This window comes from Coregonus clupeaformis, chromosome 15 (genome assembly GCF_020615455.1).
Source record: "Coregonus clupeaformis isolate EN_2021a chromosome 15, ASM2061545v1, whole genome shotgun sequence".
Classification (NCBI taxonomy): domain Eukaryota; kingdom Metazoa; phylum Chordata; class Actinopteri; order Salmoniformes; family Salmonidae; genus Coregonus; species Coregonus clupeaformis.
The window spans coordinates 61973044-61988213 of record NC_059206.1 but is presented as its reverse complement, the minus strand read 5'-3'; the positions used below and the strand labels follow the sequence as shown (position 1 = coordinate 61988213).

At 42.2% G+C, this 15170-nt stretch overlaps 1 protein-coding gene and 1 pseudogene across 1 annotated transcript; one reads left to right on the top strand and one right to left on the bottom strand.

Annotated features, from left to right (window-relative positions):
* Window positions 1–915: 915 nt before the first annotated feature.
* LOC121582904 (eukaryotic translation initiation factor 3 subunit J-A-like) lies at window positions 916–5559 on the top strand. The gene is made up of 8 exons (XM_041899059.2): window positions 916–1020; window positions 1165–1256; window positions 3408–3459; window positions 3700–3791; window positions 3875–3980; window positions 4160–4336; window positions 4596–4669; window positions 4939–5559. The coding sequence occupies exons 1-8, from the start codon at window positions 999–1001 to the stop codon at window positions 5068–5070; spliced, it is 747 nt and encodes a 248-aa protein (XP_041754993.2). The 5' UTR covers window positions 916–998; the 3' UTR covers window positions 5071–5559.
* Window positions 5560–6564: 1005 nt separating this feature from the next.
* Window positions 6565–12741, bottom strand: LOC123492667 (annotated as a pseudogene).
* Between the last annotated feature and the right edge of the window lie 2429 nt (window positions 12742–15170).

The following is a 15170-nucleotide window of genomic DNA, read 5'->3' as shown; positions in this document are numbered from 1 at the left end:
CAATAAGTGCAATATATTTGAGTAGCCCTTCAGGCTATTGTAATGTTGATTTGATAATGTGTGGTTATTTATTTCTATCAGCACTGAAGAGACATGCATTTGCTATTGGCCTATTCTCTGAGTGAAGAAAAAATATTTGAGCATTTATGTATTGCACATTGCAGAGTTGTAGTCATTAGTTTAGACATAATTATTTTGTTAGGTTTAAGGTTGAATAAAATCTTGTTTTATTGCTTAAATGTAATTGTTTTAAATGGAAAGAGAAGAGTAATCATGTGGTTCTATCTCAAAAGTGCAGTGATGTTTTCTATTATTTGAGCATTATTATGTTTCTAAATTATGTTTTGAAATCCTTGTCTACCTGTAAAGTATTTCGGCAACAATTTACATGGTGTACTTTATAAAGGGTCTGTTAATGGTTTATAAGTAGTCCAGTAGACTCCATTCTAAAGTTGTTACCATACCAATATTTCTGTAACACAAAAATAATCTAGCCTATATAACACTCATTGCAAATCATTTTTGGGTATTTATTCCATGTATTGTAATTGCTGTGAGTTTTGTATTGTTGTGTGAATACACAGGCATAAATATGTTGCTAATAAAGGACTTCTACATTGTATTCCTTTTTAATTTGATTTGTTGTAAACAAAATGTTTAACTGAAAAATATGTTTAATATAGAGCTGTCCGTCATCTAATAACTTCACCTACATTTCCTAAACAAAGTGGCAGGGTCATGGTGTTGAAATGACAGATTGTGCCTTTAAATATTTAATATTAAAGATAAAAATTTACGATTGAGGTACAGTGCGACTTTTTTTTACTCAATAAAAGGCATACTCTTCCATGAAGGGGCTTTCCTTTCTTGAAAAAAAAAAAAGAGCACCAACTCCCAGCATTACAGAGCTGTAAAGCCTCGTTGTCTACTTCCGCCATCTGCTTTGCTGCTTTCAGTTCAGTTGAGAGGTCTGTCAAACCCGCACACACACAGCCAAGATGGCGGATGCCGACGATTGGGGTGAGAACAAAGTTAGAAATGATATCGTACGACAGCTATATTTAGGGATTTGGGAAAGATGGGTAACATTGTTATTGATATTAGCTAGTATATCGTTTTGAACGTTCAAGATAACTTAGTTACCGTTATAATGTGCATTTATAGACGCTGACAACTTCGAGCCGGACGTCGCGCCGATCAAAACGGCGGTAGTGCTGGACAAATGGGAAGGCGAAGACGAAGATGAAGATGTGAAGGTAACCAGACAACTAACTAGATAGCTAGTTACATGATACAGGCCATTTTACAGATGATTTTCAAGTCATAATTAACCCATTAGTTGTGGCTAACACAACACGCCTTGCTAGTTAGTCTGTGGACATTAGTTGGCTAGCTAGTTAGCCGCCAACTAGCCTAGCGTTATCCACGTTTCTAGCTAGTTAGCTAACGGTGTATATCTTAGCTAGGTCGATACTGTACAAGCTGTGAGGCCGCACATGTGAAAAATGTCGACGTGTGTCTCCTGGTTCGAGCTGAGCACAGACTCATTCTCGGGCACTTTTGTTTTTGAATTAACTACGTTGGCCATGTTTTTTTGGGCTGGTTAGAAGCTACTGTAGATTTGTTGCATTCTGAGTTGGGGAGATTCCATGGTGTAACGTTACTGACATGTAGTTATTATTAATATGTAGTTACTGACTAGCTAGCTACAGAACTAATTTAGCTTTTTAGGTTAGCAGCTAGCTAGTTAGGTCTGAACTAATGTGTTGACTATCTAGCTTTAAGAGGTACATTCATCATAATCTGACTGCGATTAGTCATTGATGAAGTCAGTTTAAGGCTTTGTTTGTGTTATACATTTAATAAATAGGCACTTAAATGAAAACTAGCTGGCTAACGTTAGTTGCCAACGTCATTATTCTGCCCTGATGATACCAGATCACTGAATTGAGCCTTACTACTAAGGTGCTTCCAACTGACATATGCGAAAAGTAAAGTGTGTTTTCGAGAACCCTCTTCAACAGACTTTTCTCGTTGATTCATTTTCACCATGTATGTCTAGAAAGTCAACCGAATGTATACTATGGGATCATACAGCTGTGGAAAAGGCTAGCAAAGCAGTTTGTTGTTGACCATGGTTTCTGTGGAATATAGGTAGTGTTCAAGTCATATGGTGTATTCGTGTCCCTAAAACAAAACTTGATCAGTACAGTAGGCCTACAGTTGTTTTGAGAGAAATGTTTGGTGTCTTTTTGGATAAGGCTTGGGCTAGGTACTTCTCTTATTCCCTTATTAGGGCCTCAATGGATATGACACATTTGCCAAATATTGGTTGAAATGCTTTACATAACCGCTTTTTGTGATAATGATGTGACTGGTTCTGACATGTCTTCTGATGTTTGATAATGCAGTTGGTCCCATAAATTCAGATCTTGTTGATTTCCTAGAAAATTAAGTGAAGACCTAGAAAAGTCCCAGAACCAACCGCTAAACTACCCAGTATTATGTACATTTACATTACATTTTAGTCATTTAGCAGAAGCTCTTATCCAGAGCGACTTACAGTTAGAGTGCATACATTTTGGGAAACGAACCCACAACCCTGGCGTTGCTGAGCTACAGGGGACCAACTGAGCTACAGGGGACTCTATCAACCACAGAACTTGGAATTTTGCACATGTGAAAATGATTTCAGTTGGTGAACTAAGAACAGATAATCAGCTTGAACAGCTGCAATGGGATAATTTTGTTTTTCTCCAGAATAAGTTTGGTAAAGTGGCATTTCCATTACTTTGAAACTTTGTTTTATTATTCTTTATGCCCTTCCTGGCTACATTCAATCAGTATTGCAATAAAAGTAATGGTGGTCCATGACCGTAAATGACTGTTATCCTACCGCTTAGGAGAAAATATAATGATGAGCAAACGCATGCCTTACACTGTTCAAATAAGACAAAGACATTACCATTTGTCTGCTTTAATTGGACCAAAACAAACCTAAATCCATCCAGAAGGGTTATTTAGGGGACTGGAAGCAATGTCAATATCAACTGCTCACAATGATTGTTTCATCTCAACACAAATGCTACAAATTGTTTAAGCAAGAGCAGGTGTCAAAGCCATATTTAAAAAAAAAAATATTGATCGATGAAGTCATTTGCAAGTAAAATCATTATTGGTTTGGTTGATGTCATCATGGGTTAGCTTTTTTCATCACAAAATCAAAAGAAAAATGCAGATGTGTTTTGCTTTCAATAATCATTTTAGCTTCTAGTAAAATACCAAACAAACGGGGGTCAAAAGAAAGAAAAGAAAAAGCAGAACGAAAACCAAGCAGAAAGAACCTCAGGCAGGCAGGCGATGTAGTCACATCATTCGACTCATTCCTGTATGTTCTCCCTCTGCAGGATAACTGGGATGATGAAGAGGAAGAGAAGAAAGCAGAGGCAAAGAAAGCAGGTGCAGAAATACAGTGGTTTGAGAAAGTAGTGGCTGTGGCCTGTTGTAATGTAATATGCTGATCTGCACATACCTGTATATATTTTTGTGAATAGTTCACGAAAATGTTCCTGCATCATACTGGCTGCCGCCATGCCTTTTTATTACCAAGTACTGGCTGAAAATATGTGTAATTTCAACTTGATTTGATGGTTGTTTTTGTTCTAGAGGTTTGCTATAACATTGCTTTTTTTGTTTCAGAGGCCAAAGTGTCTGAGAAGAAAAAACTGGCCGAAAAAATCAAGGAGAAAGAAAACCGGCTAAGGAAAAAGCAACAAGAGCTGAAAAAGAAAGTGAGTTTTTGAAATGTTGGATTAACCTTACAGATCTGAATATTTTCTCTCTTATGAATCCTTTACTTTTTTCTTGTTGATAGTTGGAGGAAGAGGAAGAGCTTACACCCGAACAACAGCTAGCAGAAAAGTTGAAAGTCCAGAAAATGCAGGAGGAAGCAGACTTGGAGCTGGCAAAAGAGGCTTTTGGTAAGATCCTGGAATATCCTGTCAAGTTTAACCCAGATATCAGAGATGTGATTTTTCCTGCTTTTCTATGTTGTCCTGATCACATCCCTGATACATGAAACATTCATTTTAATGTGTACCCACTAGCCAGCCATACAGTTATTGTTTGTTCTCATTAGTTTTTGTCCTTGTCATTTCAGGCATTTCAGGGGGTAGTACCACAAACAATGTTTCTGGAATTGAAGCCATGTGCCCATCTTCTAAAGAAGACTTCACAGAGTTTGAAAAGCTGCTGAAAGTGAAGATATTACAGTATGAAAAATCAGTGCATTATTCAAGCTTCTTGGAGTCGTTGTTTCGGGAGCTCTGTATTTCATGTGAGTTCAACATCCTACAGGAATTATTGTACATGAAACATGCTTTATTATTCAGTGTGTTTTAGGTTTGTGCACATAACTTATTACTTTAAAACAAATACCAAACCACATGTCATAAATACCTCATCAAGAAATGTTTATATACATAAGCCATTCAATAATGGTTTGACTTGACATATTTGGAGTTCACTAACATTCAGGCTCAACCATTGTGATAACGTATTAACTTGTCTTAACTAAATGTCCTGTTTCTACACAGTGGAAATAGACGACTTAAAGAAAATCAGCTCTTCCCTGACAGTGCTACTTAATGAAAAACAGAAGCAAGAAAAAGTAAGTTGTTGGCTGTCTTATTAATTCTGAACAAAAATGATGTCATCCTTCTGGAGTTTTTCATGAATTGTAGTTCTCCTTACGGTCAGTGGAGGGAGCCCTCTACCAGTACCTCCATATTGCTTTTCGTTGGTCTCTGCTCAAGGAACTAACTTACACCCTGGTTGCCCCATTCACTTTAATATTCACTCAACTCGCTTTGAAGAACACCAAGTGTTTATTAAGTGTTTATTTGTAGCAATGGTTTAAGTTTTGTTTTGGTTCCACAGGCAATCAAAGGCAAAAAGAAGAAGAAAGGAGCTGTACTTGGTGGTGGTATGAAAGCCAAGGGAAAAGATGACCTTGCAGACTATGGAGGATTCGATGGTGGCTACACCCAAGACTATGATGACTTCATGTGACCACAGCTATATCCCCACTGCCTTTTTACCCTTTAACCCTCAGAAATGCAGCTGTACTTCTCATGCTGTCCAGTGTCATCCTGGAAAAACCTGAACAATGTGTCGCCCTTTCATTTTGCTTCAATGATCCGAGGACAATACAGGGAGCATCCAGTACCAACACTTCTGTTAATACATAATGAAATGGCCTTTTCTCTCATTCAGTCTCCAAACTTCATAAAGATACAAAACACAGTGAAAAATACTTTACTTGCTGTATGTGATTTGTAGAGCATGTTTTTGATTTAGAGAAATTATGCTCATGTCAATTAATTCCAGTTGCTACTGCAATGACATCACAACAAATTAGGTTCTATGCAAATAATTTCACCCAGAATGTCTATAAATATTATAGGTATTTCACTTTACCTGTCGATGGGTTTCTTACAGGAAAGTATATAGTATCTATAACGTAGGTTGCCAAATACACATTATCTTTATCCATTGAAAGTTGCATTGTTCATGCTTTGAAAATGACACTACATGTTTAGTAGTTGGAGTGTTTACAGGGGGCTTATTGCGTTCACTGTAAAAATGGATAGACAAGTGTAATGCATTTTAGGTTTGGGCGGTATCCAGATTTTCATACCATCGTACCGGTCCTGTACGCACAAAACACATTTAAGCAGCAGGGATTTATCCGGGAGGGGCTTGATTGTCTCTGCTGTAACCAAGAAGCTTGATCTTGCAAGCTAGCCACTCAGCTAGTAAATTAGCAAACCAAATGCATAGCTGGAGCCCTGAGCTGGAGATAATTTATTTGGCATGTCTAAGGTAGTTGTAGTTCTAAGCAGTGGTATTGAAAATCATACCGTCTGTATTTCAAATGTATATGGTATACCACCCAAGCCTAATTAATTTTACGATAGATGTGACTCAAACCTCATGGCCATCCTCTGGATACATCTCTGAATATCCTTGAACAGTTGAAGCAAGAGTGCTTTTAGGTATTTTTTTGTGCATGACAAACAGGTAATTTGCTCATCAATTTGATTACTGCTAATGCAGATATAATTGTGATCAGGCAAGTTCTCACACAACTGGTCTCCCCTTAACATTGCTTCTGCAGCCTTGTATCAATGAGACGAGGAGGGGACTTATGGGCTGACCTTAGTGTCTTCATAATGGTAGAAAGGGACATGTTTTTCCTATTTTCTAACATTTGAGAGGCTTTCAAATTGTTAAGAAATTGGACATGGTGTACAATATACCGTAAAGATGACCGGCTCTTCAGTGTTTTATATGCATCTAATTTAATAAAATCACTTGTCGAAAGAATAAATTATAGAATTTCTCTACTTTTTTAAAAACTTGAATTCACTGACAGTTGGTATTATGGCTTACGTGGATTATAAGTAACTTGTCCGTAGTGTGCTCTACAATGTTGTCAGCTATGTTGTGAATGTGCGCCAACAAATATTTGTCTAAGTGTAAGTGAATCAGCAATCCAACACGTTCTAGGATTGTTCTTGTTTTATTTGGGGTGTAGTGTCTTAGTCACTGGTTACAACCTTGAATGGCATGTGTAATAAATATCCCATTATTTACAATTTCAAGTAGTAAATATTCATCACAGTACAGGTGAAGAAAATACAATTAAAATCTCCACTGAATGTTCCCTGGGAGATACCTGTGTAATAGATAACAAAATATTTGTTCAGTTTTGAATTTAGGGTTATGGGCCTTACTCACAATCGTAAAACATATTTTAGTAAAATATCAAAAATTATTACAAACAGTACATTATGAAGAAAAAAAACGTGTATCTTCACTGAAGGGCTAAAATATCAATTTGAATCCCATCACCAATACCCACTTTCTTTAGTGATTTGCCAACATGTCTGATGTGATTGTGATGTGGAGACCCTGACCTGTAGTGCTGTGCTTTAGCCTGAGGTGCTCTGGGTGCGTGTGGCAGCGGGATTCCGAGTACTGCGTCTACGGCTGTTGCGGAGTGCGTTGGCTCCTGCTCTCTGCCTCCTCCCTCGGCCATCCCTCACGGCGCTCGCCAGAGACTGCCCGGGGGAGTTCTGCAGAGCCTGGAACACGCTTTGACGGGTCACCTCACGGTTGCCACAGGTAAAGGTAAGCGCCACTCCCTCGTTGCTCTTCATGACACGGGAAGTGCCGTCAGAGGTGCCATCAAAGCAGCGTCCCAGTGCTATCTCTTTAGCTGTGCGGGGGTCCTGGTCTGTCACTGTGTAGATGCCATAGTTGTGGCCCAGAGGGTCCAGTGGTGCCAGCATTGTGAACTCATTGGTGTCGTTGTTGACGGCTAGAGGCAGGTGATTAACCAGGTACTCTTGAAGCATGGGAGTTAACATTGTCCCTCTTACAGCTGCCCTGAGGAATCACCTTCATCAGAGTGCTGATCCACTCGGTCCTGGTCGTGAGCATGCCACTGCACTTGAACTCCAGGCACACAGCAGAGACGGTGGACTGGTCCATGTCGCGGATGCTGCGGGTGTCGCGGAGGCCATACAGTTGGCCAACGGTCTTGGGGTGAGTGCCGCCTGGTTGCGGGAGCGCACGTTGATCTCATGGGGTACCATTGATCTTGACCTTGACATAGCAGGCTCGGTACTCCATGGGCTTGGGCCACCAGCTCAGGTAGTCTTCTGTCCAGCTCATAGGATCGTCTTCGTTGAAAGGCACTGTGTTGTAGTCGTAGCGATCTCCCTCCACTCTGGTGAAGCAGGAAGTGGCCTGCAGTAAATGGGGCTTCCTCACACTCTTTCAGTTGGTCAAATGAGTACACAGGTCCATTGAGCTCTTCAGCTGTGTTTGGGCTGGGCTTGGCCACATTGATGCTGAAGGCTGTCTTCTTTAACCTGGGGTCATTGTGGTCTGACCGTCTGTAGTTCAGCTTGCCCAGGTATGGCTGAGGGACTTCAATGATGTTGGGGTTGAATTTGGGAGCAGACGGGACTGCCTCGAGTTCTTCTCCTCCCATGTTGGCCATGACGTGGGCAGAATATGCGTCAGCTTTCTGGTCGTCGCAGAAGGTAGGCAGACAGGCACCATTGGGGCCAGTGATGACGCTGTCAAAGCGTCCCCCAAGCACGAGGTTGGAGGAGTAACCTGCAGTGGGTTCCATGTTGATCAAGGTCACCACCACTCCTACCTGCTCGCTGGGCATGAAGCGATCGCTGCGGAAGCCTCGCACCTTGATGTAACACCTCCTGTTCTCTGGGACGTCCAGGTTAAACAGCCTCTCTCTGATCTCCATGTTCCCAATGAGGAAGGTCCTCTCCTCCCTTTTACCACGTTGCTTCTTCTCCATCTGGAAGCTCCCCTCCTCCTCCCACATGCCCGTGTCGGGGTTCAAGGACCACAGCTTCATGGTGTCCAGGTGCTCAGGCATTTTCACCTGTGTTGAATCCATTTTCACCTTCACCTCTCCGGCGTTCAGTGGTTCTCCGGCCTCCTCATCCCTGAAGTCAACTGAGAACATACCGTAGGTTCTCAGGGGCAAGGTGTCTCCCTCATCTCCTACGAAGTTGAGGTCACTCTGTGCGGCTGCTGCTGTGGACACGTCTCTAGCATCCAGAAAAGTGATGCTAGCCTTCACATTACCCACAAATACTTCTCCACTCTGCTTGTAGAAGGAGTTGGGTGGGATCTGGATCTCAGCAATAGGATCCTGGCCTCCACCTCCCAGCTGAAGAGTGTTGAGCTCTGTTGAGCTGATGGTCACTGGTTCCTTCTTCCTCAAAAGCTTGATCTCATGGTAGCGGCGTCCCCCTTTGGTGTTGAATGGAAGAACCTTGGTGGTGTTGACGAACTTATCCATGTTGTCCACAAAGGTCATCACCAGCCTCTCAGTGTCATGGGGGACCTGGATGGAGAAGGTGCCTTGGTAGCCTGTGCGGCTGGACTCTGGCTCCATTTATGTAGACGTGACCAAATCTCATGGGCTCTCCAGTGTCTGCGGCCACAGCCCGCCACGCACAATGGCTTTTGGTCTCTACACATTTCTGGCAGCCACACTCGGTCACCACCATGGTGGTGAGCTCATAGCCCTGGCATTTTAGTTTTTTCTCCTCCATCTTTGCCACCCCACAGCAGTATGCCACTGAGTCCTTACCTGATTCCATTGTCCAGCTGTCCTGCACAGGTTCCTGAGAGGCACTTTCCTACGTCGTAATAGAGAGAGCCGGTGCTGTTTTGTAGCAGTCATGAGGTAGGCGCAATAAGGTAGGATTCGGTTTCAAGTTACATGAAGGTTGATCTTTACCTGTGAGGAGAAAGGGGTAGAAAACAGACCAACACATGTTAAAATATTTACAGATTATACAATGGAATTATTTTATGAGAAAATCAATACCCTTTCATTCTCCCTCTGATCATTGACTGAAGTCATGCAAATGGCTGTTCAAATAGTAAGTATGAATGTGTGAATATCACCCAGTGATGCTTTGAGATCAAACCTAAGACTGTGACTATGGCTGGTTTCGGACTTGATGGCCCCAGCCTGGTTGCTGGCTCTGCAGTAGTACTCCCCAGTCTGCTCCATGCTCAGGTTTCTTAAGACCAGTGTGCTGTCATAGTTCAGCTGCTTCCTGTCCAGCAGGCTGCCGTTGTGAAACCTACCGAATTACAGATGACTGTTGAACACTATACCCAGCAAAAACTTTGATTTTGATATGGTAAATATATAACATTTTCCAAGCTGTCATTACAGATCCATTGGCTTACCACTGGTACTCTTCTGGCTCTGGTGATCCACCCACTTTGCAGCAGAGAGCAGCTGTCTGGCCATCTCTTCTGGCCTTGTTCTCAGGGTTCTTCACCACATGGAGCTTCTCTGAGGGATCACATTACAGTGTGGAGACCAATGTAAAACAGAGAAATGTAACATGTAAAACAGAATTGTAACAATGTCAGCTTTCATTACTTTTTTTGTGGCCATTTTACCTGCTCTATTCAGCATGATACTGAGGACAGAGGTGCGTTCGGTGCTGTGGGGCACGATGACAGTGTGAGGGGCGTGGTTCCGCAGCTGGACGGTCAGTGTGGCATTGCCGTCGGGACAGATCCCTGGGATGCGGAAGTGTCCATTGTGATCGGTGAGGGTGAGGAGTTTGGAGCTGGGGCCGAGCGGAGGATGGTGGCCCCTGGGGCAGGGAGACCTCAGCACTGCGGACAGAGCCCAGTACAATGTGGTCCTGACACATACAGGCGTCACACTCCGACATTCACCCTACCCATCTCACAGTGCAGTGTGCAACCTGGAACAACAGCAGCAATACAGTTCAGCATGTCAGACAGTGCCTTTGTACATTGGTTCAGCTATGACCATTTCTAGAATAAAATGCAAATGGTAGTGTGACATTACAGAGGTTTCAATGATATTTCAATAGCTGTAATGGAGATGTGAGAGCAACTCACCAGTCCCAGGGCATTCAGGTCCTTTGCAGGCTCTACCCTCCACTGTAGGTCCGCTGCACTGCTTATCCCACTGCTTATGTTGGGACTGGCATTTCCTGGAGCGCACCTGCATTGCCACCTGGCCACACTTGGCAGAGCAATGGCTCCAGTCTGACCAAGGACCCCAGGCATCCAGAGAGCCTTCTGACCCAGTGTTGCCTGATTGAAAATAGGTTTTCACTCCATTACAAAAGACTGATATAATTGCAGTAGCTAGAAATGTTGCTTGGAGGATAAATTATGGCTTTCACTATTATAGAACAGTTTTATTTTACATAATACAGTAGCTACTTCTCAACTGTATTTAATGTAAGGCACCCAGCCACACATACCAGACTGACCTTTGGGGCAGGCGCACAGCGTAGTTGGAGCAGTTGCGACCAGGGGCCTGCTCAGCGTTGGCGCACCAGAAGCCCAGGGTAGGGTCTGCGTGGATCTTCTCCCCTTGTGTTGCGAGCGGGGATCCAGTCATGGTGCGAGCCTCCAGGGACCGGGGCGTCACACACCGGTGGTAGAAACGGATAGCGTCCAACTGCTCATAGTCTCCTCGACCTCCAGGGTGATCCACGTTGAACCAAGTGGTCCACTCATAGTCATCTGGACACAGAATGTCGCACAATGAATACTACTTCAGAATGTTGAAAATAAAATAAAACTGTTAGTGTTTCCATTTTTTAGCTCATTTCTCTGCTGCTGTAAACACGACTGGTGCCATTGGGCTGTAATTCTGAAAGTTATAGTTCTTCATACCATATTATTACATAGACATTAACCAGACTTAAAGCGACAATCCGGACTTAAAGCCACAGTCGTGACAATTGTGTAAAGAGATGTATTTTGGGATGTTAAATGTTACCTTCAGAGTTGTACACTGCAGGGTTGTTTTGTCTCGCAACTCCGAACTGTCTCTTCTCCATGTTCCCTATAAAACATCACCTCATGATGACTCATAATTGACCTGTTGTGACATCACTGACCAATGCCTCAATGCTGATCAGACTGGCCAAACCTCAGACCAGACGGACCAAACCTCTGGCTATTTCTTCCTAGAGTATTATGGTCACCCGTAAAGCAATGGAAAGAATCTGTATCTTTCAAATCGTTCAACTTTTCAACTATACTCTGAGTCATGGAACAATATATTTGACTTTTACTTTCTCTTCATGTAATGCCACACTCTAATCTCTTTCTGGTGATTTGCCCTGTGTACTTTGGAAATAAAATGAATTGCTCCAACACATGAAAGTGCCAATAGCGTTTCAAAGTGGTCAAGGAATTACGTTGTGGACCAACAGTGAAAAGTTTAAAAAGAGCCATTATATTTATATTTATAAATCCCATCGTTACTCTCAGCTGCAAACAATCAACTGCTTTGTACTAATGTCACTGAAACCAAGAGATTGACTTTCATTCTGATTTACAGACTGACATTTGTAGTGTACGGTGTTACATAATGCATATTTTGACTTTTCACAGACCATTGCAGTTACAGTACCCACCAAACGCTATAATCGTTCTGAGTTCACATTGGGGCTCAGTATAAGCATACTACTGGCACATACTTGTGTATGGCCAATTGCAGAGAGTGGTCTCCTTAGCCTTGGCCTTAAACACATCCCGCCTCAACTTAAGGATGTGGATCAGAATCAGTAATGGGGACGTGCAACAATATGCCTCTGTCTACCAATGGTTTGGGGAGAAGAAGGAGTATAGGTTCTGTAGAGTCAGAAGATCACCAGGCTGCTGTCTATGTCCCAAGGAGACCTCTGGTTCTTGACTTTCTTCTCAAATTCACATTAGATAATACTCTCAACTGTATAATGAAATTATCAATGATAATCGAATTTCCACACACAGGATATCATCCTGGTTTACGTTTTGACACGTTGAGAAAAATTGTTAACGTTTTCCAGTTGAAATAATAGTTGCAATTTTCCAAGCTGAGCCTTGTGAATGAATTATGGAGTTAACAACTCCCAAACCGAGACTGTGTGCACGTGCGTTCTTGTGTGTGTGTGTGTGTTTTTGTTAGGGATCTGTGTGTGTGCACGTGTTAGGGATGTGTATTAGGGATGTGTGTGTGTGTGTGTGTGGGGGACGGTAAGGGAATGTAAATAATGTAACTGCTAATGAAGACCAACCTTGTGCCGTTGTGGTGACTCCCAGAGCTAGGAGGAGAGCCCATGTTGACAGGCAGCACATCCTGGCACTCTGCTGTTGCCGCTCGACCTGTGACCTTGTGGTAATGACCCTCACGCCAGGCACGATAATACTAAGAATGGTCCACCAACACCTCCTGTAGAGGGGAAATGGAAATACTTAGCCAGAATCATTCCTGGCAGATTATCACAAACAAAAACAGTAGAGTGTAACTTTGTGGTCCACAGTATTAAATTAAATGCTTTTGTTTTCTATTGCATATGATTCCCTGGATGGAATATTAGGTCTCTTTAAATATCTCAAACATGTCAAGTAGAGGAGCTCCACCAGAGGAGGCTGGAGGGAGGAGCTATAGGAGGACAGTCTCATTGTAATGGCTGGAATGGAATAAATGGAAAGGTATCAAACATATGGAAACCACGTTTGACTCCGTTCCATTAATAACATTCCAGCCATTAAAATGAGACTGTCCTCCTATAGCTCCTCCCACCAGCCTCCACTGATCTACACCCTGGTGACAGTAATTAAATGCATCTTTTCACTGAGGAGATCAACAGTAATTTCAAAAACATACAGTATATTGGTGGTCAAATACCCCAAGCAGAATATGACAGATTGATCAAATAAAACTATAATCATTATTTTTATCCTTCTCACACTTTGAGGTCTCTAGGAGTGACACTAGAGGAGGATGCAGAAACATACAGAATGAAAGAACATTATGGATGTGCAGAACCCCTCTCAGATGACACACATCTGTGCTAGCCATCACTTGGTGTCAAAGGGAACACTAAAACGTTTCTGCATCCATTGACCAAACACAGGGCTACACAAAGCCAAATAGAAAACACATACACACTCACACACAACACACACACACCACACACACACACAACACACACACACACAGACTTACATACACAAATTATATCCCATGAAAAGCCACGCAGACACTGACTTACTTCCATGAATAGGCTACCTCCTTGCACAATCACACACAAATACTCATAGCTACACACATGCAAGCTGAAACCTATTGTCTGACAATCGTCAACTGTCTTTCAAGTTCACAGACTAATGAGAATGTCTTACAGTATTTTAATGAAATGTCTGAACTCACAAATGTGCATCAATTGAATTTAAACCAACACTCAGAAGAACAGAAGCTGAACTTGCATTCAGCACCTCCAAATCATCTATAAATAATGTTAACTTAAAATAAAATATGTCTGTTGAAAGAACAATGTTAATAGTAAAGTTGCAAGATGGGCAACAGGAAAGAGAAGGTGACTGGATCTCAGTCTTACCCTGTGAGTACCTCTGTATAGTTGTGTTGAGTAGTCACTCTCCTCCCTGTATGCAGGGTGCTGTGTCTGTGCTGAGTGTCCTGCTGCTCTCTCTCTTATATAGCTTAGTGCAGAGCCCAGGGTCGGCTCTGTGCCATTCACAAGAAGCCAGATGAGAGCGTAAAGACTGGAGACCACGAGTATTACTGAGCCTACTCTCTGCTGCTGCTTCTGGGAAGGTAGGGGACTTTACTGTAACTTTCTGCTGTACCTCTGTGTCTATAGATGAGGATACCCAGGTCTAGACATAGACATAAGGGAGAGTTGACCTCAGTCAGGTGGGTCATAATTTTAAGTGGTCATGGAACCTAGTTAAAGCTGGAATCCATTGCCCTTTACACTTGTACCAGTATACGGGTTGAACATGGCAGATTTGGCCACTGATAAACGCCTAAATTGGAACATAGTATCTTTACAGTAACATGCTATACATGACGTCAGAGCTCTGGCTCTGCTCTTCACAGCGCTGTTTGAATTTTGACGGACAGCCATTCTGAACAAGAAGTTGCCCCCATCCTCTGCTAATTGGGCAACTTTTGCAAGTGTTTTGTTGTCTGAGTGAGGAATGGGGGGCTGTAAATTAAGAGGACTTTATTTTAAAAAGATGAGACGTTGAGGATTATAATAAATATGTATTTGATGTCATACAAGTATGCCGAAATACCCGTGAGTCCAAATGTGCACTTCACATTTCCATATCATAAAACTCATGTCATATACAGTGTCAACGTTTATAATCACTATGCTTGATGTACAGTTACAAGATGACATGGCGTCATACTCTGGGTTGTCCTGAACATGGTTGTCTATTGTGAAGAAAATTGTTCACGGCACACGCATGCACTCATGACTGCTTTCATGCGCACCAAAAATTATGATCTGTTTCCCCAGAATTGGCTTGTGAAGGCCTAACACTGTAATATCGTATTTTATAATTTAGCTAATCATGTTGACAATAGAACAAGCTTTGAAATTATGCCCACCTGACCCAGATTGCGATTTATAATGGACCATTTTTGGATTGCGTAAACAACAACAGTAATGCGCTTGTTCTAGTTCCTCAACCGCACAGCTAGCTGAGCTCAAAAGCACCTTATAGTTGAAGATGTTTTATTTATTTTTTGT

Coding starts and splice junctions, on each gene's coding strand:
- LOC121582904 (XM_041899059.2), top strand. CDS start 999: ATGGCGGATGCCGACGATTGGG. Junction 1,021..1,164: donor GGCGGATGCCGACGATTGGG/GTGAGAACAAAG, acceptor GTGCATTTATAG/ACGCTGACAACTTCGAGCCG. Junction 3,460..3,699: donor AGCAGAGGCAAAGAAAGCAG/GTGCAGAAATAC, acceptor TTTTTGTTTCAG/AGGCCAAAGTGTCTGAGAAG.